This window comes from Mustelus asterias, chromosome 4, assembly GCF_964213995.1.
Source record: "Mustelus asterias chromosome 4, sMusAst1.hap1.1, whole genome shotgun sequence".
NCBI classification, from domain to species: domain Eukaryota; kingdom Metazoa; phylum Chordata; class Chondrichthyes; order Carcharhiniformes; family Triakidae; genus Mustelus; species Mustelus asterias.
The window spans coordinates 33,718,727-33,743,256 of NC_135804.1; the positions used below are offsets into that span (position 1 = coordinate 33,718,727).

Genomic DNA, 24,530 nt, shown 5'->3' on the forward strand with positions numbered 1-24,530 from the left:
CCACCAGCCTTTGCCCCACTACAAACCCCGCCCCGTCCCTTCAGGGCCCCGCCCCTTCCGCCAGTCCCCGCCCCTCTCCACTGGCTACGCCCCACACTCTGAACCTGGGTCGCACTCGCCAGACGCAGGCCCCGCGCCCCTACCATTAGGCCCCGCCCATTCCTCACACAGCTCCTTCCCGTCAGACCCCGCCCTCTCCTGCCACGCCGCACCCACCCCACTCCAAGCTCCGCCCCTCTTGCAGGCCCCGCCTCCCTAACGTGCTGTGGGCGGAGTCGGCCACCGAGCGTGCGGCCCAATGTAAACAAGGCCTCGGCCCCGCTGCTACCTGAGCGGATTGTCCGCTCGAACCGCACGCGGCCGCCATGAGACTGCAGCAGGTGTGGGGCCGGCTTCGCTGTGTTGTGCTGGGGATGGTGCACCTGAGGTCGCTGCCAGGTGAGACCGACCCCGATCCGGAGCAAGCGCCGAGCGGGCGGGCGGCTGGCCCTCTTCAATGCCACTCTCACTCTGTGCCTTCTCTCATTCAGGGGCTCCTCTGCACGGCTTGTCGGTGTCTCAGATAAGCAAGAAGGCCTGTGAGGAAGCGGAGGTGTACATCAATGCCGGGGTCGTATGTATCTCCACACTTTCGATGGTAGCCATGATGTGGAGATGCCGGCGTTGGACTGGGGTGAACACAGTAAGAGTTTTAACAACAACAGGTTAAAGTCCAACAGGTTTATTTGGTAGCAAATACCATTAGCTCCCTCCACTCACATTGTCTGTATCTTTAAGACCTGGTAGGCTGTTGATATTCGCATTCTAATCAGTATTCTGTAACTTGATTTTGTGTCTCTGTGCCCTGTTTGAGAGCAGATTTCCACTCCATCTGACGAAGGAGCAGCGCTCCGAAAGCTAATGGTATTTGCTACCAAATAAACCTGTTGGACTTTAACCTGGTGTTGTTAAAACTCTTACTCTCTTCGCACTTTCACCAGGGGCTGATGCAGTGTTTGAACATATCAAATAGGAGGAGCACCCTCGAGCCCGCTCCGCCATTGAATTTGGGCACAGTAAGCAGTCTCGCAACACAGGTTTATTTGGTTGCAGGAGTTTTTGGAGCACTGCACTCACCTGATGAAGGGGCAGTGCTCCGAAAGCTTGTGCTACCAAATAAACCTGTTGGACTTCAACCTTGTGTTGTGAGACTTCTTACTGTGCCTACCCCAGTCCAACGTTGGCATCTCCACATTATGGTCGTTGAATTTGGTCATGGCTGACCTATGACCTCACTTCCACTTTCCTGCCACACCCCATCCTCCACGTCATTTCCAACTCCCGTGTTACACTATGCATCTCTCTCGGCCTTAAACATTCAGTGCCTCTGCTGTTCTCCAGGCAAGAGAGTTGCATAGACTCACCACCCTCCAAAAAAAATCATAAAATCCCCACAGTGCAGAAGAGGCGATTCGGCCCATTGAATCTGTGCTGACTCTCTGAATCTTACCCAGACCCTCTCCCCACCATGTCCCTGTAACCCCACACACTTACAATCGCCAATCCCCCTAACCTACACATCTTGTGACACTAACGGGCAATTTAATGTGGCCTGCACAATTTGTAGTGTGGGAGGAAACCCACAGAGACACAGGGAGATGTGCAAACTCAGCACAGTCATCCAAGGCTGGAATTGAATCTGGGTCCCTGTGCTATGTGGCAGCAACACTAACCACTATGCTACCGTGCCACCCTCTATAATTTCTTTTCACCTCTTTCTTAAATGGGAGACCCTTATTTTTAAAACGTGCCTCCTAGTTCTTGATTCCTGCACAAGGGGAAACATCCTTTCAGGATTAACCCTAAGTCCTCTCAGTATCGTAAGTGTTTCACCAAGATCACCCCTCATTCTTGTAAATTCCAGTGGATACAGTTCCAACTTATCAAACCTTCCCTCAAAAGATAACTCATCCCTGGAATCAGTTGAATTTGTTATCGATTTTACTTTTTTCATTGCATTATATCAACACATGAAAACACATTGGAGGAGGAAAGAATCCTTCCCCACAATAGATGTTAAATTATTAAACAATAGATTGCTAATAAAACTATTTCGCCATGTTGCAAATACTTCACATTTTTGTTTCCCATCCATGTCCTCTTTGACTATTGTTCACTCTTTAATAGACTTTATAGTTGGAATTAAGGAACAAGAAAATACTTAAAACTATGATAAGAGTAACAGTAAAGTGGCATTAGGAAGTGTAGTGGGGATTTTCTTTTGGAAAGGTGGCCGATTTCTAAAAAGTCCAAGTCATAATGTTGGGTGGCACAGTGGTTAGCACTGCTGCCTCACTGCGCCAGGGATCCGGGTTCGATTTCTGGCTTGGGTCATTCTCTGTGCGGAGTCTGCACATTCTCCATGTGTCTGCATGGGTTTCCTCCACATGCTCCGGTTTCCTCCCGAAAGATTAATTAGGTGCATTGGCCATGCCAAATTCTCTGTCGGTGTACCCGAACAGGTGTCAGAGTGTGGCGACTAAGGGATTTTCACAGTAACTTCATTGCAATCTTAATGTAAGCCATTGTGACACCAATAAATAAACTTTAAACAGCTTTGAAAGTATATATTGGAAGGAGTGCAGTGCAGTGCAGTTTCACCAGAATTTTAGCAGGGATTCAAGGGTAAAATTGAGTGGAGATTACATAAATTAGGTTTGTATTCCCTGGATTATAGATAAGTAATTCGAATGTGTTTTTTTAGGATTTTGAAAGGAATTGATAGGGTAGATAAAAACTTCTTCCACTACTGAGTCAAGTGATCGTAATGTTAAAATGAGAGCCTGCGCATTCAGGAGAGAAGTTAGGAAACATGGCCAGAATTTTCCAGCCCCTCCTACCAGTGAGATTTTCCAGTCACACAGATCTCAATGAATATTTGAACAGTTGCTGCTTCTGCTGCCAGGCATGCCTTAATGCAAAACGTGGAAGAAATGTGTAATTTTTCCACAAAAAGCAGTAGGTGCTAGCTCATAAATCTAAGGTGTTTTTCGCCAAGAGTGTTAAGTGAGTGGATGAAGTTAAGACACGGATTAGCCAGGATCTCGCTAAACAATAAAACAGGCTAGAGGGGCTGAATGGCCAACTCCTGTCACAATATTTTTTAGGCTCATATTATGAATAGGTGCAGCTCTATTGCATACTTAACATCGGTGTAAACCACTTCACGGTGACCCCAGTTTGCACCTTAAACAGCACAACTGATGTATCAATTGGGTAAGATGTTAAACCCCCTTTACAAAGTGTTTAGGGTTTTACCAGTCCGGACAGCAGATCTTGCACTGTAAACACTCCTGAAAGCTGCTTGCTCTGCTTTTCCTGTGCTGAGTGGTGCATGTATTTCTAGATGAGATTGGGGGCAAACGCAACAATTTCATTTATCTTAGCACCTTTAACCTGGAGAAACATTACGAGGTGCTTCACAAAGGCATAATCAGACCAAAGCAAACTTCAAGCCAAAGAAGGAGATATTAGATGGGGTGACTAAAAACAGGTAATTGAAGTGGATTTTAAGGCATTCTGGGACATGCATTATCTTTACAGCGATATGAATATTTATTTGACTTCTGAAAATTGAAATTGGCTTGCAATTTCAAAATCTGCTACTCAACGATCTGATGACTGAGTTGAAGACTGAAACGGAATAGACAGTCTCATAAATGCAAATCTTTATATTTCAATTTAACTTTTCAGACTAGACAATAGGACAAAGATATTGTAAAAGTGAACAGATAAAGGAATTAGAAATTATTTGAGCAATAACTGTAATGAAATTCTTCAGGAGTATTCCCACTGGTTTAAATCAAACTGGCTCAGATTAATTAATATTTCAAAAAATTGATAATTTCATTTTGAAAAGTACTTCGACTTTGAAAGAACTTTCACTGAATGAGTACAAATTATGACACTAGTTGATATGAAGTCAAGATCATTACAGTAAGATGAAGTGTATTAATTCACCTAATCCTTCTGGATTTATTTGACTCTCCAAAGGATGGACTGATTGTGGAAAATATGCATGATATTCCTTACAGCATGACTGTTGGTCCAGAAGTGACTGCTACTATGGCGACTATTTGTGCTGCTGTGAGATATTCCTACCCCAACATTCCTCTGGGTGTGCAGATCCTTTCTGCAGCCAATCAACAAGCATTGGCTGTTGCACTTGCTGCAGGTCTGTATGTCAGCAAAATATTGCCATGCGTTCGTAATTCGAATATCAGAACAGAATGCTTGCATTCAGAACTTGATGCATAATCAGAAGAGGCAGTAAAAATCTTCAGTAAAAGCAAAATACCGCAAATGCTGTAGATCTGAAATGAAAACAAAATGTGCTGGAAAAACTCAGCAAATCTGTGGAGAGAGAAACAGAGTTAACACTGAATCCAATATGACTTCTATGGAACAGTGATAATCTTCAATTTTTCTTCTACTTTCGCAATAATTAACTATGGTACTTTGATATACTTGTGAATCCTGAAATTCTGTTTATGATAAACAACATTTCAACTGATTAATACTCAACTTCTAGGTGTATTGTACCCAGGTGGTTGAGATTTAACTAATCTTCAAGTTAGAGGTTGAGAGATCAGTATAGGGATGAGTAGTTCTATTTTTCTCAAGTTTAACATTTTTTATAGCTGTGTTCATCCCTGGCTGGGATCCAAGCGAGTCACTGTGTTTCACAAATCTGATAAAGCAATCTAGATTGGAACTATTTTTTGGATATAAACGTCATGAAATCCTCCTCTTGAGATTCCAGCTAAATCTTAGGAAAAAGTTGATGAGAACCAGCCCCAAAATAATATAAGCAAAATTACTTGATGATTGGGGGAAATTTGCAGTCTGTTCCTAGCCAACAAATAAATGATTATGTCCCATTCTATTAGGAAAGAAGCTATAAACAAGCACTTCCACAACCAACACAAGCCAGATCTAACCTAAATATGTCAGAAGAAAATGTAATTAAAATAAAATGTGAAAGGTAATATTGTTGCACATATCAAGATCAGATATTGAGACCTATACTTTGAAGCTACTACTGGTGTAATCATAGAATCCTTACAGTGCAGAAGGAGGCCATTTGGACCATCAAGTCTGCACCGACTCTCCAACAGAGCATTTCACCCAGGCCCCATCCCCATGACCCCACGTATTTACCCCACTAATCCCCCTAGTCTACCCATCCTGGGACACAAAAGGGCAATTTAGGCAATCTAAACAGTACATCTTTAGATTATGGGAGGAAACTGGAGCACCCGGAGGAAATCCAGACGGGGGAGAACATGCAACCTCCACACAGACAGTCGCCCAAGGCCGGAATTGAACCCAGGTCCTTGGCACTGTGAGGCAGCAGTGCTAACCTAGGTGCCATCATGCTGTAAAGTGTATCAATATCTTGTAAACACAGTTGCATTCTGTAATCTAGCCATAAAGCTACTCCTCTGTTCTCCAGCCACCACAGATTTCTCTGACATACGAGTAATCTGGCTTTAAAAGAACATAAGGTCAAAACGAGAACGCCAGCCAGCCCATCTAGCGCCATGCATCATTAAATGGGCAAAAACGTGATATCAGTAAACATGTGAATGAAGATGATTGCTGTATCCAAGTTTCCTTTCCTAATATTTTATTGATGGTTTAGAATATGTCAATACTCACAGTAAACTTTGTGATTTCAATGCCATATTGTTTTTTCTCAGATGCTGATTTTATTCGAGCTGAAGGTTTCGTGTTCTCACAGATTTCAGATGAAGGTTTTCTAGATGCATGTGCTGGTGACCTTCTGAGATACCGCAAGCAAATAGGAGCTGAGCACATTCAAATCTTTACTGACATTAAGAAAAAGCACAGGTATTGCAGAAAACACTAACTGTTAAAGCCCATGGTTAACCTGTTGATATCAAACATACAGCACGCTATAAGGCACGTGGGATACTTTCCTCTTTGAACCGAGGCAAGAGCAGGGAGGTTATGCTAGAACCATATAAAATACTAATTAGGCCACACCTGGATTACTGTAATTGATGGAGTAGAGGAGAATTGTTTCATCCAGAGACTGATGGAGGTTGGAAGGGTAGAAAAAGCAGAAATTCTCATCACTTTTTTAAAAAAAATACTTGGTTGCGCACTTGAAGAAGAGCTTGAAATTGGGATTAGGCTAGTTAGGTCTTTTTCGGCTGGCAGAGTCATGATGGGCTGAGTAGCCACCTCTGTGCTTTATATATGATTTCAAGAAGAAATTCGATATAGCTCTTGGAGCTAAAGGGATCAAAGGATATGGGGAGAAGGGGGGAAATCAGGATATTGAATTTGACAATCAGCCATGATCAAAATGAATGGCGGAGCGGGCTCGAAGGACCGATTGGCCTACTCCTGCTTCTAGTTTCTATGTTTATATTCTATTTGATGGATCCATTTGCATCTGATGTAAAATGGATTGAATCTCCTGATATTAGTAATATTTTCTTTATGTCTCAAATAATTGCGACTACATTCTCAAAATCCAATTTTGATTTGTTATGTTAATATTTGAGCTTTGCTAGCCATGAAGAGAAGGTATTATTAGAAAGGCTGCTGAGCTTACAGTTAATAAGTCACCAGGACCATACAAAATGCATCTGAGGATGCTGAGAGGAGTAAAGGAGGAAATTGCGCAGGTACTGGTTATAATCTTCCAGTCCCTTCTTGAATGTGGATCTATACTGCAAGACTGAAGAATTCACCCATGTTCCAATAGGGAAAGGCTAAACCGTACAACTGCAGGCCTATCAGTTTAAGCTAGTTGGGGGGAAAACATTTAGGGACAATAATCTGGGACAAAATTAACAGTCACTTAGACACATGTGAATTAATTAGAGAAAGCCAGCAGAAATTTGGCAAATCATGTTTAATTATTGATGAGGTCATCAAGCAGGGTGATGAGGGTATGCAATTGATATGGTGTACAAGGACCTCCAAAAGGTGTTTCATAAAGTACTTTATAACAGGGTTGTCAGCAAAGTTGAAGCCTGTGGAATAAAAGGGACAATGGCAGCATGGATACAAAGCTGGCTCTGTGACAGGAAACAGAGAGCAGTGGTGAACAGTTAGTTTTCAGATTGGAAGAATGTGCAAAGTGGGATTTCCTGGGGCATTACAGGGACCAATGTTTTTCTTTAGACTTTGGTGTCCAGGGGAACAGATTCAAAATTCACAGGTGGCACAAAACTTGGAAGCATTGTGAATCGATAGTGATAGATGTCAAGAGGACATAGACAGATTGATGGAATGGGTAGACATATGGCAGACAAAATTCAACTTGTCCGGATTAAATTCCATCTGCCATTTTTTTGGTCCAAGTGTCCAGCCTGTCTATATCCTGCAGTATCCACTGGCAATCCTCCTTACTATCCGCAGCTCCCCAGTCTTTGTGTCATCCGCAGACTTACTAACCCGACCACCTACATTCTCCTCTAAATCATTTATATATAATGAACTTTTATAAAACTCTGGTTCAGTCTCAAATGGAGCAGCGTCCAATTCTGCACACACCAATACGTGAAGGGATGAGGAACTTCAGTTACATGGGTGGAAACTGGGTTTGACTTCCTGATGAGAGGAGATTTGATAGAAATGTTCAAAGGGGATTTTCATGGTCGCCTTATTGCGGTGTTAATGTAAGTCTACTTGTGACATTAATAGATAAACTTTAAATAAATTGAGTGGTAGAGATGCAGATGAAAAGAACCTCCTTGCTGGTGGAATAATCGGGAACCAACGCTCACTGATTTTAAGCTGATTGATAAGAGAACCAACCGCTACATAAGGAAGATCTATTTTACACAGTGAGTGGTTAGGATCTGGTTTGCACTGGCTGACAGTGGTGGAGGCAGATTCAAGCATTGCCTTCAATAAGGAATTGGATTAGCACCTATAGGAAAAATATTTGCAAAGACTACAAGGCAGAAGTGTGGGATCAGCTGAATTGCACTTGCAGATAACTGGCATGAATGCAACAGTCCAAATGGCTAAAATCATTCTATGATTCCAATTTTATGTATTCATGCTTTAGTGCTGTAGTTTGAGTTAAGTGTTAAAGTAAATAAATTTTGAAGAAGGTGAAAAAAAGCAACGAAAATGGTATTAATGTATTAGAGATCCGATCTGTAATACATAAAAGACTGTATCTTCATACACTTTCTATCAACTTTACCATTATAAATTCCACTGTACCACCAGTGCAGGTGCCTTGATGTTTCAAGCTTTGCTCAGTCCTAGGTCCTTAACATATACTAAAAAATTAAATACACTGTCAATTGTATTACTCAACAGTGGAAGAAACATGTGGTACTATAGTTGTGTTTTAACCAAATTGAACAAATGACACTGCATTGTTAAAAATTGACAATTGTGAATCTTCTAGATTGTAGTCAGTTTGCAACTTGATCTATCTGTCTTCACTGATTAGGACGTCATATATTTCAATACTCTGAAATTAATGTAATTTTAAAATAATGCTGATCTGAAATCTATCTTGTGAAGTTAGATATTTACCTGGTTGGAACCAGTCTGGATGTCCTACTTAACTTCCAACGAACATGCAGTTTCTTTGAGATTAATTAATATTGAATAAAGAGTAACAATTAAGGTTGTCTTTATACCTGATACAGCCACAGTCACATGAATTTGCAGTCATGCTCTTACATAGGACAAACATAGATTGAAAACTGATTTAAATATCAGCACTCAAATGTTAGATATTGGTTTATGGCATTCTACATATTCCAATCTTATCCTTATGTTACGCAACCCAAATATCATTGAATGAACTTCAATCCTTAAATTGGCTGATATAGCACTTGCAATGGACTGAACTGTGCCCATTCTTGAGTCTACTAGATCATGCAACTCAGTAAAGGACTTTCTTTACCTCCTGGTTCAATTTCTATTTCTCCCAAAATTCCTTCAGTATCTCCATTTCAACTCCTGTCTTTCTCATTGCAACAAAATGGTCCAAACAAAAAATGCAAAGGACATGCTTGATGTGTCATTGTCAATTTTCCCTCTTGGTTTTCATTTACTTTTCCACAACATTTGAATCTATCGACCACAACATCCTTCTCCTTCAGTGTTCTTATATGGTTCCATTCTTACCTGCAAGAATACAGCCAGTTTACTTCCAGCCATGGTTCTTCATCCCTCCCTCATACTGTCACCATCATGAATTCCCAAGGAGCTTTCATTCACCTTGTCATTCTGATGCCTCTCACGGAAATCATCTGTGAGCGTAGTGTCAACTTCCATTTGTACACTGTTGATACCCAACGCTACCTCTGTACCAGCTCCCTGGTCTCCTTGACTGCTTCCGAATTGTCAGATTATTGATCCAACATCCAAATCCTGACTGAATCACAACTCCCTCCAGCTCAAGGTGAAAACTCTGGATGCCCACCACAAACTCCACTTTCTTGCTACCAATTCCATCTCCCACTTTCAGGCTATTCATACAAATTAAACTAGTTATTCACACTTTTAGTTTTCTCTTTGACCCAACACCTACCTGTCACCAAGATCATTCACCTCCATCTTGACAACCGTTACTATTGTTTTATATATAATTCTTGATGTGGGTGTTGCTGCCATTGCTAATTACCTTGAGAGGGTGGTGGTACTTGAACCACTAAGTCCATGTCATGAGTGTATTTTTACAATGCTTTTAAGTAAGGAGCTCCACAAATCTGGTCCAGTGCCAATGAAGAATTGATAGTAAATAACCAAGTCAAGACGATGTATAACTTGGGGGTGGAGAGTGATGTTTCAAGTTTGAGTGGTGCTATCGAAGAAGCCTTGCCCACTTTCTGATCTTCTGAGTGACCCCCAGACTGCTGACATGAGATTCAATGATAGCAATGCCTTTAAATGATTAATCTCTATCTTGTTCGAAATGGCTAATGCTTGACACTTGTGTGGTGCAAAGGTTACATCTACTTATCGGGTTATGCCTAGTGCTGTCTGGATCTTGCTGCATATGGTGATGAACTGCTTCATTCTGAAGACTGTCTGAAGACTGGAATCACGAGCAAACAACCCCACCTCACCTTGGAAGGAAAGTTATTGAAGAAGCAGCTGAAGATTGTTTGGCTTAGGAGCGTGTCCTGAGGGACTTCTGCAACAATCCTGTGGTGGTGATTTTCTTCCGACAACCATCTTCCTTAGTGGCTGTATGACTCCAGTCACTAAACGGTCTTTCCCCTCCATCCTATCCCTTGTCCTTTTGTAGCTGAAACATAATGCCCTAGTGATCTCCCATCCTCCACCATCATAAATTTCAGCTGATCTAAGACCTAACTAAATCCTAATCTATTCATCACACTCAACCTTGCTGACCTACTTTGTCTATCACTTCCTCCAATTTAAAATACTCATGCTCATGTTTGAATCATTTCATTGTCTCATTCTTCTTCATCTGTAACATCCTCTAGCCCGACAGCACCCTAGTACACCTTTTGCACAATCAATCTCCATCCCACCATTGGCAGTACTACCTACCATCATCTTGTCATTTTTGCCATCTAACTTCCATATTAAATGGCATAGTCGACTGTGCTCTTCCAGACTGAAGCAGTCATAGTTCATATGCAGCAAGACCTGGACAAATCGGGCTCGGGCAAGTGGCAAGCCCTCCATCATCCAGGACAAAGCAGCCTGCTTGATTGACACCCCAGCTACCACCTTAAACATTCGCTCCCTTCACCATGACACAGTGACAGCAGTAACACAAGCTCCTTCAACCGCACCTTCCAAACCCACAACAGCTACTACCTAAAAGGACAAGGACAGTACATACATGGGAATAGCACCACCTGCAGGTTGCCCTTCCAGCCACATGCAATCCTGACTTGGAACTATATTACTGTTCCTTCACTGGGTCAATATCCAGAAACCCCTTCCCTAACAGCACTGTGGCTGTACCTGCACTACATGGACTGCAATGGTTCAAGAACTTTCTCCAGGGCAATTGGGGATGGGCAGTAAATGCTGGCCTACCCAGTGGCACCCACATCCTGTGAAATAATAAAAAGAACTTTACGATCGTAGCAACATGGATGGTCTAGTTAGTAGCAAGATGACAGTCCAGGTCCACCTGCTATTCATGGGTATCTGTACCGAGCAAGGTGTTGACATGAGTGGTGTCAACACTATTCATGCTACTCACATGTTTGAAGGGAATACATTCTCTTCCCTGAGGATCTTCTGGTTGACACTAGCCAACCTTGCCCTTAGAGGTCATGCCTTCATTTCGAAGGCTGCAAATAATCCACCAAATCCATCCTTGGTAATTACTCATAACCCTAAGCATGGGACTCTTCCAGAGCAGCTGGAAACATGAGCTGAGGCAGGGACAGTGGCAGGCAAAGTTACAAGTCAAAACAGGAAATCCTTTATAATAGAGAGGATATAGCATTGGAAGCACATCTCAGGATTGAATTGGACCAATATGATTGACAAATGACACTGAAAACAACATATTTTTTGTTCTCAGCTCAGGACTTTGAAATTGTAATCATTATTAATGTGGACAGTCACAGCAACTAATGTGCAAACCACAAATAGATTGAATGACCACTTTTTTTCCGATTGAGCTCTATAAATTGAGCAGGGCACCAGGAAACATGCTCTGCTTTTCTATGAATAGTAGCATGGAACCTTAATCATTCATGTGAACAGGCAGATGGCATAATGGTTTAAAGTCCCATCTGAAAGATAACACCTCTGACAATGCAGCAGCCTGTTGTCAACTATCAGGTGAAACTTTAAACCACTGTACCACCTGCTGTTCACATGAATGATTAAGGTTCCATGCTCCTATTCATAGAAAACCAGTGGATGTTCCCTAGTGCCCTGGCCAATATACAGTGCTCAACCAACACAATAAAACAAAAATCAGTCATTCAATTTATTTGCAGTTTGAAAATTAGCTGCTGTGACTATCCACATTAATCATGATTATATTTCAAAATTCCTTGGCTGAGAACAGAAAAGGCTCTTCATTTTGCCTGTTTGAGTGTGGCTTAAGTTCATAACCTTCTACTTTGAGCCACTTCTGAACCAAGCTGTTTTATAAATATTAGATCATGAAAAATAAACTAAGTAATTATAGAACGTCATATGACATTTTGGTAGCCTTCCTGCCTAAAATGTTTGAGGATTCAATTTTTACTTCTGCTACAGTCCCAGCTGATAATACCGGACTAGTTCGATCCCAGGGTGTAACCTGGCTTGATACATCCTAACTTTTATTTCTTTTAGAAACCGTGAGGGAAGTTACTGAACAAATTCACAGGAGTCTGCCAATAAACTTTTGAGATAAATAATAACACATTCATTAAACATGAAAAAATGAACGATGGGCGCGATTTTCTGGCCCTTCCTGCCATCGGGATCTTCAGTCCCTCCCTGGCAGTGAAAAGGGTGAGCCACACAAAATGCCGTCGACATCAGCGGGACCGTCAACCAGTGGCGAACCACCTCTCCTGGAAAACACGCTGCAGGGGAGTTGGAGAATCGTGCCCTTTATTACACGAGACAAAACAATTTGGAAAGATCTCATTACAAAACAGAAAATTATTCAGGCTTGCACTGCTCCTTTTATACCAGCAATACCCTTACAGACACTAAAATTCCAGTGAAAATTTACCACTATATTAACACGAAGGAATCTTGCTTGGTCATGTTCAATTGCAAATGGTTTTCTTCCAGCTGATTTCTGAGCATTTACTATATATTTTTTCCCAGTTGGTATCTCCCCCTAAGATGTCTAAAACCGCATTCTAAATTCACCAATGCTTCAACTACAGAGCAAACTTATGAGTTCCTGAAACTCTGTCCCACCAACCGTACAGTATTTTGTATCAAAGAGCTTAGAATTCCTGTCTTCCTCCTCTGACGTACACACTGAATTTATTTTCTGTGGAGCTCTGTTATTAGGCAACAGTGCAGTTTTTGTTCTACTTTGTTTTTTCCCCAAAATCACTAAACCACTAACCCTTTTGTAACCCATCTATTCTCTTCAAGGGTTGTAAAACCTCATAAAAATGCATGTATACAAACAAATCCAGAAAACTTGACCTTTTCACTAGGGTGCCCTCCAGACTTCCCGGCACCAAGCTCTCAAAAAAATCTAAATGAAACTGAAACTAAGTTCAATCTTTCTCAATGCACAAATATAAATTAAACTTAAGGTTATATGTTGTTCTTAACAAGGCTCTTGAACAAATAATGAGATTTCATCTGAATAGAGAAGTAGACTTGCACTGTCAGAAGTGCCATCTTTCACATGGAACATTCAGTTGGAAGTGAAAGATCCCATAGTTCTGACAAGAAAAACATGAGAGTTCTCATAGTGTCCTGGATTTATCCTTCAATCAATGTACTAAAGCAGTTCAACTGGTTGACTACCTCATTGCAGTTTGTAGGCTCTTGCTGAGAGCAAATTGACTGCCACGTTTCCCTATATTACAACAGAGGCGACACGCCAAAATATCTTTCATTAGCTTTGAAGTGTTTCAGAACATCCTCAGGAATTGAAATCCACAATATCAATAGAAATTTTACATTTGGCTACAGGCCACAGTGCTGGAGACATAGGATAGAGCTCAACTTCCAGAACATGATGGTGAGATTACAGAAGGCATCCGTACAACTGTGTCTTAAGTACTTTATACTGTAAAAGATGTTGGAACCAACATAAAAAAGAGAAAATGTCTCAAGAGCTGAACTGTAAGGAGTGGTTGCAAAGCCATGGATTTCTTTAGCTTAAGACAGATATTATTTCCATATTTACCATTCTTAAAGGAATAAACAAACTGGAGCCAAATAATATGAGAAGTTTGCACATTCTCCCCGTGTCTGCATGGGTTCCCTCCGGGTGCTCCGTTTTCCTCCCACAATCCGAAGACGTGCAGGTTAGGTTGATTAGCCATTCTAATTGTCAGTTAGTGTCAATGGGACAAGCAGGGTAAATATGTGAAGTAACGGGGATAGGGCCTGGGTGGGATTGTGGTTGGTGCAGACTCAATGGGCTGAATGGCCTACTTTTGCACTGTAGGGATTCTATGAATCTATGAAAATGGCACAAACTCTACAAGTGGGAGGTATGGGCATAATCTGAGTAAAGGGAAGATGTATATTTTACTACTTTATTCAGGGAGTTGTGAATGTGTTAGAATGGACTGTTGAGGGAGACAGTGGAGGCAGATTGTCAAAAGATGAAGAAAGAATTGGATAAGTAGTGAGTGATTGAAATGTCAGTTTTTGGTATCACCCAGATGGAATACATAGTCTTGTGTAATACTTTGCTTTCCAGCGTTCCAGACTCCATTTTATTTTCCTCCCATTGAGCTTTAGATGTTATTGTTAAAATTGATGTGTTCTATCTGCAGTAATCCATTGTAATCGTTAACTGAGTTTTTGGTGCAATGCACGAACAGATTTTTGTTTCTTTTCAGCTCACATGCTGTGACATCAGATGTCAATGTAGCAGAAACAGCCAAGGCTGCTGAATTCTTCCTGTCCGATGGAATCATACTGACTGGAATTGCCACTGGGATGCAGACAAGTCCTGAGGAGCTGACAGGTATGGAACTACTTCTGTTGGCTCCTATTTGAGAAAATTGTAAAACTAAAAATTTGTTATCTTTCTCCTCTACCTTTAAAAGCCTTCTCAAATAAGCAAGCAATCATGGATAGGAAAATACCCTCTGGTGCACCCAACCTATGCCACACAATTTCAATATCTCCATATTCTATACATTTCCACCCAACCCAAAATCATGTGATTTCCTGAGTGGAGAAAAGCCAGTTAAAAATCCAGGCCAGTTTGAGGGAAAATTACTCTCCAACCATCGCTTGGCTATCCAAACTAGTTTAGGGGATTACTTTTGTAGAATCATAGAACCCCGACAGTGCAGAAGAGGCTTCTGACTCTCTGACACAGTATCCTCCCAGTCCCTCTTCTCTGCCCTATCCCTGTAACCCCACACATTTATCATGGCTAATCCATCTAACCTACACATGTTGGGCCACTAAGGGGCAATTTTAGCGTGACCAATCCACCTAACCTGCATATCTTTGGACTGTAGGCAGAAACCGGAGTACCCCGGAGGAAACCCACGCAGACACGGGGAGAATGTGCAAACTCCACACAGACAGTCACCCAAGGCCGGAATTGACGATGTGAAAGAATAGTGCTCGCCACTGTGTCACCGTGCCGTTCCGGTGCAGTGAATCGTGCAGTTCCTTCTGTTTGTAAGGAGTGATCTATGCATCAGCCAGAAACAGGTCTCGTTTTTGCTTCAAGGAAATCAGCGAGTTTCTGAGTTCTTGGCACAAACCAGAGGTCTATAATTTTCTGGGAAAAGAGCCCCTTCCTGAAACCTAACCTAGATTGGCCTTATACAACTTAAAATGGTGACCCCCTGGCCTCCCCAACCTATTTACATGGAAAAAGTGGTCAACTCAAACACTGTCTATTCCATTCATGTTATATGCCTTGATTAGATCATTTGTCTGTGATCTATGCTTCCTGAGTGCAGAGTGCCAGCTCTTCAAGCCTATCTTGATAACTGAAAGACATTTTACTGGAAATTAGTGTAATGACTCTCCCAGCAGCCTTTCCAAAGCCTCAATAGCATCCACTTATTTGGAGACTAACACCGAACACAGTATTCTAACTGAGGCCTGACCATGTACAACAATAAAATATATGTTTTGTTTTGTCATCAATGATAAATGCACCTCAACAGTCCATTAATTCTAGCCATTGCTTCATGAACTTCTGACAAATTTTCAGTTTTGCGCATTTATTTAAGTGATCTATACACTTTTTATATTTTGCCATCCAGTTTATTGCTTTTCTTTGAAGGTGTACATACGTTCAACTTTCACCCTGCCCACGTGTATAAACATTTTTCTAAGCTAAACATCATTTGCCAATCACAAGCCAAATTTTCCAACATATCAAGATCTGCCAGAAGCAGGCGAGCTTTGTTACTCACAGTGTATACATTAATATAAATCTTAGTATTATCTGCAAAATTACAGATCATGCCCTCAACACCCAATAAATGATCGAGAGCCCAAGCCTTGTGTGACGCTGCTAGTGACCAGTCTCCAAAAAGATACAAATCCATCTAGAAGTACTATTTGCTCACCGCCTTCTATCCAATTCTCAAACCAATTTAAAATATTATCATTAATACTAGAGACTTCAATCTTTTGGAAAAACCTCTTGTGCAGTACTTTGTAAAAAGCTTTTGGATATCTTAAAGTGGGCAATATATACTTACTTTATACTTATTCATGGGATTTGGGCGTTGCTCTCAGCAGTTATTGCTCATCCCTAATTGCCCTTTAGAAAGTAGTGGTTAGCCACCTTTTTGAACCATTGCAGTCCATGTGCTGGAGATAGTCCCAAGGTGCTGTTAAGTGAGGAGTTCTAGGATATTGATCTACCTTGATAAAATAATGGCAATATAGTTCCAAATCAGGATGGAGTGTGACTTGTAGGAGGACTTGAAAGTTGTGTGGTCTTCCCATGTGCTTCTTATCCTTGTTCTTCTAGGCAGTAGAAGGCAAAGGTTTGGGAGGTGCCACCAAAGAAACCTTTCCAAATTGCTGCAATGCAGCTGGTAGATGGTACACACTGAAACTGTGATGTGCCAGTGGTTAAAAGAGTGAATGTTTTTGACGGTAATGGGATGTCAGTCATTTGGGCTGCTTTGTCCTGAATGGCGTTGCTCTCTTGAGTGTTGTTGGAGCTGCACTCAGGTCAAGCATGTGGCATTTCCAGTTTGTGCTTTACAGACAGTGGAAATCTTTGAGTGTCAGGAGATGAGTCACTGCAGGATACCCAGTCTCTAACCTCTCTTGTAGCTTAGGTATTTAAGTGATTGGTCCTTGGTCCAGACACATTCCTGGTCAGTAGTAACATGCCACCCCCACCTCTCCATGATGATACTGTTGAATGTCAGGGCCAGGTGGTTAAACACTCTCCATGGAGCTAATCATTGCCATGTATTCAAATTGACCAGTTCTTGTGATGGCGGGGACCTCAGGCAGAGGCCGAGATGGATCATGCACTCAACAGTGGGCAGTACAGTGGTTAGTACTGCTGCCTCAGAGCATCAGGAACCCGGGTTCAGTTCTAGCCTAGGGTGACTATCTGTGTGGGGTTTGCACGTTCTCTGTCTACATGGGTTTCCTCCGAGTGCTCCGGTGTCCTCCCGGGCAGTCTGAAAGACTTCAGGTGTATTGATCATGCTAAATTGCCCATTAATGTCCCATGATGTGTAGGCTAGGGGGATTTAGTGAGGCAAATGCATGGGGTTATGGGGATAGGACCTGGGTAAGATGCTGTTAGAGAATCGGTGTAGACTCCTGTACTCTCGGGATTCTATAAACAGTTCTGGATGCATTTTCAACCTTAGCCTTTTTTCCACTCTTGTGGAGTCTGCTCTCTTTGAGCTTGTAGATATTGTAGAGAGGTCAGCAATGAGAGGTCAGGTTAGGGAGCAGAAGCACCTGGGGAAGCACGTGTTGAGACCAGGAAGGTCAAGGAGCAGGTGGTGGGGTGAGAGAGAGATTTGATAAACAGAAGAGGCAGTGAGTGGGAGTAAGTTGAAAGTTAGAATTATTTCATTTACCAATATAGGAATTTACCAAAGTATTTCAACTCAGAGTATAATTTTTCTGATGAGAAAAGTCATACAGATCCCAACTGCATCTTTTGCATTGGTTTTAATGGTAAAATCTGTGTCGCTTAAAGTTGCATTTTTCAGGAATGTAACTTGAGGACTTATTGTGTGAGTTCCAGACCCGCACTACCCTCTTGGTGACAAAGTTTCTCCTTCTAAACCTTCTCTCATTTACTTTAAATCTATTTTGCCTGGTTATCCATGTCTTTGCAAAGGGGAATAGGCCTTCCTATCCAGTCTCTTAGCCCCTCAATTTTATACACCTCAATTAATCTTCCTTCATAGCTAAAGTTGTCCACTCCGGACAAAATCGGACAAAATCCGGCAAAAAGGGAGGCACGGTAGCACAGTGGTTAGCACTGCTGCTTCACAGCTCCAGGGGCCTGGGTTCGATTCCCGGCTTGGGTCACTATCTGTGTGGAGTTTGCACATTCTCCTCGTGTCTGCGTGGGTTTCCTCCGGGTGCTCCGGTTTCCTCCCACAGTCCAAAGATGTGCGGGTTAGGTTGATTGGCCTTGCTAAAATTGCCCCTTTGTGTCCTGAGATATGTAGGTTAGAGGGATTAGTGGGTAAAATATGTAGGGATATGGGGGTAGGGCCTGGGTGGGATTGTGGTCGGTGCAGACTCGATGGGCCGAATGGCCTCTTTCTGTACTGTAGTGATTCTATGAAAATCCTGCTGATAAAAGGCCAAACAAGGGCAAGAAATCCTTCTGCTGATCACCACCTACTGCCCTCCCCTCAGCTGGTGAATCATTACTCCTCCATGTTGAACACCACTTGGAATAAACACTGATTAAAGACAAAAGAATATTCTCTGTGTTGGCTCTTCAATGTCTATCTTCAGAATAACTTAGTAACAGCACTAGTGACCAAGCTAGCTGAGAACCGAAGGACGTAGTCGCAAGATTGGGCCGGCAGCAGGTGGTTAGAGAACCATCAAAAAGGGACAAATCTACTTGATGTCATCCTCACCAATCTACGTGTAGTAAATGCATACATTTGTGATGTTAATGGCAGGAGTAACCACGACGCAGTCCTTCTGGAGACAGAGTTATAACTTCACACCAAGATCACCCTCCATCGTATTGTGTAGCACTACTATCATGTTACATGGGATAGATACAAAATAGATTAAGCAGCTCAAAACTACACATCCATAATGTACTGTAGGTTAACAGCAAAAGTAGAATTATATTCCACCACAATCTGTAACCTCATGGCCCAGTATATCCCTCACACTACCATTCATATCAACTGTGATTCAATCAAGTGTAGGCGAGCTTGTCAGAAGCAGCATTAGGTGCACTTAAAGATGAGATGCCAACCTTGTGAAGCTACAAAAGAGGACTTAGATGAATGCTAAACAGTGGAAGCAGCTTATTATAGACAGAGCTAAATAATTCCACAACCAACAGGTCAAACCAAAGCTCTTATGATCCTGTTACAGTTGTGAATAGTGATAAACAGTTAAAGAGAAGGTTGATTCATACATTGTAGTCCAAAGAAATGTGAAATATTGAATGAGATAAGCAAAGTGAGAAAGGAGCCATAGAATTCCTACAGTGCAGAAGGAGGCCATTCAGCCCATCAAATCTGCACCAAGTCTTCAAAGAGCATCTTACCCAGGCCCAGTCCCCACCCTATCCCCATAACTCCTTATATTTACCGTAGCTAATCCACCTAAGCTGCACATCTTTGGACCATAGGGGGGCAATTTAACATGACCAATCCACCTAACCTGCACATCTTTGGACTGTGGGGGGAAAACCGGAGCACCCGGAAGAAACCTAGGCAGACACAAGGAGAATGCAAACTCCACAGACAGTGATCCAAGGCCGGAATTGAAATGGGGTCCCTGGCAGCCGTGCCACTGTATGAATGGATTTCACATCTTTGAAAAATAGGTTGCTAGGTCTGGATGAAATGTGTGTCAGGCTATTAAAAGAAGCAAGGAAGGAAATAGCAGAGGTTCTGACCAACATTTTCCAATGCTGTCTGGCTACAGATGTGGTAAGAAGTTTAACATCACCAGGTTAAAGTCCAACAGGTTTATTTGGTAGCAAATTTTGCTACCAAATAAACCTGTTGGACTTTAACCTGGTGTTGTTAAACTTCTTACTGTGTTTACCCCAGTCCAACGCCGGCATCTCCACATACAGATGTGGTGCCAGAGGACTGCTAATGTTATATAATTGTTTAAAAAGAAAAGGGATATGAATCTGAGGGCACTCTGCTCTCCTCCTGTACTCTCACCTACAAAGGGAGGAACTGCAGAGATATCAGGCGTCCCGGGTGCCACAACAAAATTCCATCGCCTTTCAAAACTTGCCTGCTGATTGACTGTTCCCCCTCCACCCTGTTGTCACTCAGGGTGCTATTGCTCTTTACCTCTGTTCAAATTATGAAGAGACGGAACATGTTGGAGAGCTGACCCAACACTTTGTTTTGCCATTTTCAACAATGGGACCAAAAGGAAGTACTCATTTAATATTTCTGCCATACTCTGTGTCCTTCATACCCCATCCTTGGTTAAAAAAGACCTGACCAATCTGAAATAGTTTTCCCGAGTAGTTTTGCAATTATTTACAATCACCTTTTTCATTATCCTTGTGGGTGATCTAACAGCTTTTGTCTAACAGGGTGATCTGAAGCTTTTGTTTGCTTCCCTCCACTTCCTGCTCGGTGTCCCCCATTCCTCCAGTAAAGTACTTCAGGATAATAAAAACAAAATACTGCAGGGATGCTAGAAATCTGAAATAAAAACAGAAAATGCTGGAAAAACTCAGGTCAGCAGGTCTGTCAGCATCTGTGGAGAGAGTAACAAAGTTAACATTCCAAGATGTTAACATCTAGTAACTTAACACTACAAGTTACAATGAATGGATTGTAAATACCAAGAGATGGAAGATTATTTTGTATTTTAATTGGTTCCCTGGTGTTTCTTGCAGAGGTTAAAAAGGCTGTGAGAATTCCAGTCCTCGTTGGCTCTGGTGTGACTGTTGAAAACTTGGAAGAGTACATGGCTGCAGACGCTATGATTATTGGTTCATATTTCAAGAAAGCAGGATACTGGGCCAATGAAGTTGATTTTGAACGGATTAAGAAATTTATGACTAAAATTAATCAATTTAGGAAATAAGAATTTAACAAGATACTTTCCGAGTATATCTACAGTTATACAATGAAACAAATTATTTTACCTGTACTTTTAACTAGTTTATTTTAACACATTAAAAAACTGATTGTGGCAGCATCAATATTAGAGTATTTTTAACATCCAAATATTCTATTTTTAAAAATAATTCATCCTGAGATGGATATTTGTAGCATATGGCTTAGTTTGAATCACCAGTATAATTGTGATGTACATAAATGAAAAGCTGAAGTAAAATAGAAAATGTTGGATTACACCATGTCACTCAAAAATCTGCAAATAAAAAATGCACTTATGGCGCTTTAGATGGAATCCAATTACCAGAATCGAAGTCTGAAAGGCAGTCACTTTGGTTTCATAACTATAAATATGATCTGAAGCAACAAACATTTAGGAGGGTAACACATTCAGTTAATAAGGCAACTTGAGCTGCAAATGCTCACCATTTAAATGCTAAAACAATCCCTATTGTTGATTTTTGTGAAATTGTTGTTATGGAGTTCCTGGTATGTATGATCTCATTATGCATAATTTCTCTAATAAAATTCAATGTTGCCTTCAGTTGCTTCTCAAAACTGGTAATCTAAATGATTAAGAGCATGCCAACCAATGTGAACCCATGTGGGTTGTTCCAGCAGGGGATAATTGGTGTGCAACACAGCTGGGACAAAGAAGTCTAGATGTTGCTACTTAATATGCAGTCATATTACCTAATCTCAATTCCAGTCTTCTACTTCAAACAAGTAAACAACTATCTGCTTTCAAATGTTTTCTTCTTTAGAGGTTCTTGTGCACATCATGCTGAGAAAGATCTATTACACAATTAGAGAATAAAACAGGGAATAGATGAATTTCATGCAAAGTAAACCACTTAATTGGCATAATAGATTTATGTTGTGACATCAGTCAGTTTAGTACTATCAAACTATTATTCTGGTGTGGTCAATAGACGCTCTCCAGTACTATCCCTGACCTGTCCTTTCTTGGGGAGAAGAGTAATACTGTGGTCGCTGAATTTAGTCTTGAAGTAATTGACTTTAGTGCAAGCCCATGCAGTAAGGCCAGTGTGGTGCATTGTAGTCCATTGCAAAATCAGAACTGTGAGATGTTAACTGAAAAAGTTGATTTCACTCCAAACGCCAGGTCAGTACATTGCCACTTGCTGGCATTCCCAACATATAGCACATAACATTGTGAAAGTGAGATCGGGGGTAGTATCTCCTGCACCAGCAGCTAAAAATGCTTATGTAATTAAAAGACCAGTTCAGGAGCAAAGCAGAAGACATGGTCAATCAACTAAAATAAGCATTTAAAGGGCTTAACAGTCATCATATGACATAGCTATTGAAGCACAAGGTAACTAATGTATATAGCTATAATATTTGCTGATGCTCTTCCACTACAGAACTGTTACAAGTACTAGATGGCCATAGCACAAGTTTGTTATAACTCATCATAGGAAAAGGGCATCGCTGGCAAGGACAGCATTTACTGCTCATCCCCAACTGCTTTTGAGAAGGAGACGAGCCAACTTCCCAAAATACAGTGAAGTGCCAGGCCTTGTGAAAACAGTTACAAGTCAATCCATCTGGAGTCACATATAGGACTGGGTAAAAATGGTAAATTTCTTTCCCTAAAAAGAACCTAGTGAGCCAGATGAGTTTATAATGACAATCCAGTAGTTTAATGTATACCTTTCCAAATAGTTTTTCAGATTTTAATTTTATTAACCAAATTCAAATTCCTCACGTGTCATGGCAGGATTTCAACTTACATTTCTGGGTCACGAGTGCAGGTCTCTGGATTATTAGTCCAGAAATACTACAACTATGCTACCAGATCCTATAAAGGCACTTGATACCAATATGTTACTGAAGATAATGAATGTTGAGCACCTAAATTTGGGTGCATGTTCAGACAGCCAGCTGCACCAACCAGCCACATACCTCAAGTAACTACATTAACACAATGGGGAGGTACATAAATCACAATTTAACCCATGTGTGTGTACCAACTGATTTAATTTGTGAAGATCCTCGTAATAATGCAAACTTAGAAATATACACTGGGATTTTTTTTGTTGGAACAACATTAATACATTCAAAATGTGTTCCAATGCAATTTTGAAAAACTGAACACCAAATACTAAATGCGAGATAAAATATTTGTACATGGGTAAGGTGATTAAACTCTTACCCATCTTGTACCCCATTATTGCCTAACATGCAACTTGCACTTTCAAATTCCCCTAATGTCGATCTACTGCTGTAACTTCGAAGTTTATTCCATACATTTATTATCCTTTTAAGTAAGGTTGTTCCTAATGTCTAAAGTTGGTTTTCAGTTATTTAAATTCATGCCCTAGAATCGTCTTCCAATATTGAAGCTCCAGAAAATTCGCTGAATATTGCCAATGGATGAAAATCAGTTCTGTATGGTTTAGAATTAGTGCTAATTCTGCTGGAATAATAAAGTTGAAATTGCTGGGTCAACTTCACTGCACAACTTATTCACAGTTCCAAATGCAAGTTTGGATCGGAATAGGGATCAAAAATTTTGCGGAATTGAAAGTTACATGCAAAAAAAGGGTATATTTAAAATAGAAGGGCAGGGTGCACCAGAGATTATGGTGTCAAAATTTCTGATCACCTTAGGAAAACAAATTTCCAGTTCAGTATCTGCCCTTCATATGGGCAATTACAATCAATATTGACAAAATGGTTGCACACTGGGCAGTATGATGGCCAGTGCAAGAAATGCACTGTCCCGGAATTTGATGTTAGAATGACTGCCAAACTGTTGGTACTCAACATTATTATGGTGCAAAACTGACAGCAACGTTGTCATCTGCACATGCACATTTTAAGCACAGAAATATGAAAGTTGATGTCAATGATATCCTGTTCCTCTAGAGGGTGTGCTGCCGCACTCTTCACAGATTCAATATAAATTATCTGTTAAACAACACCTCTGGCCCTGAAAATGTTTTCCAGTGTGAAATGTAATTTTCTTCATGATCAAAAATGACGGGTGGGATTTTACAATCTCGCCCGAATCCAACGGAGATTTCCATTCAGTGAACCTCGCCCACGCTGATTCCAGGGCGGACGCGGTGGTAGAGTTCGGGCTGACATGTTTATTTTAAATAAACTTCTTGTTAAAGTTTGATATTTCGGTCTCTACCTTAATCCTATGTTGCAATCTTATGGTCACAATCAATTTTGCTGTCTGTACAATAATTAAGTGAATAATAATCCATGATTTTTAGATTTGATTTTCTATTTAGAGAATTTTTCAATGTGCATGGTTGCTCAGACTGTTTGCTGACTTCACGGTTGCTGAGTGCCACATCCCCTTTAGATGGCATCAGATTCAAAGTCAGAGCAGAATGTGGGGCAGAAAGACATACTTGAGCCCACCAAATGTAGATATTTCTTTAAGTCCACGTGAAGTATCATCGCCTTGCCCTGGATATTCCAGAGAATTGTGCAGCACAATAATCACAGAAATTGCAGTTTGTATGTATACCCTATTTGTATGTATAGATTTGCTCCTGTTCTGTCAACTTAAAAGTTTTTTAGTTTATTTATTAGTATCAC

At 41.1% G+C, this 24,530-nt stretch overlaps 1 protein-coding gene across 1 annotated transcript; it reads left to right on the forward strand.

Moving 5' to 3' along the window:
- The first annotated feature begins 206 nt into the window (after nucleotides 1-206).
- Nucleotides 207-24,530, forward strand: LOC144492607 (uncharacterized protein F13E9.13, mitochondrial). Its single transcript, XM_078210810.1, has 6 exons — nucleotides 207-438; nucleotides 531-613; nucleotides 4,033-4,213; nucleotides 5,742-5,892; nucleotides 14,529-14,656; nucleotides 20,726-24,530. The coding sequence occupies exons 1-6, from the start codon at nucleotides 366-368 to the stop codon at nucleotides 20,914-20,916; spliced, it is 807 nt and encodes a 268-aa protein (XP_078066936.1). The 5' UTR covers nucleotides 207-365; the 3' UTR covers nucleotides 20,917-24,530.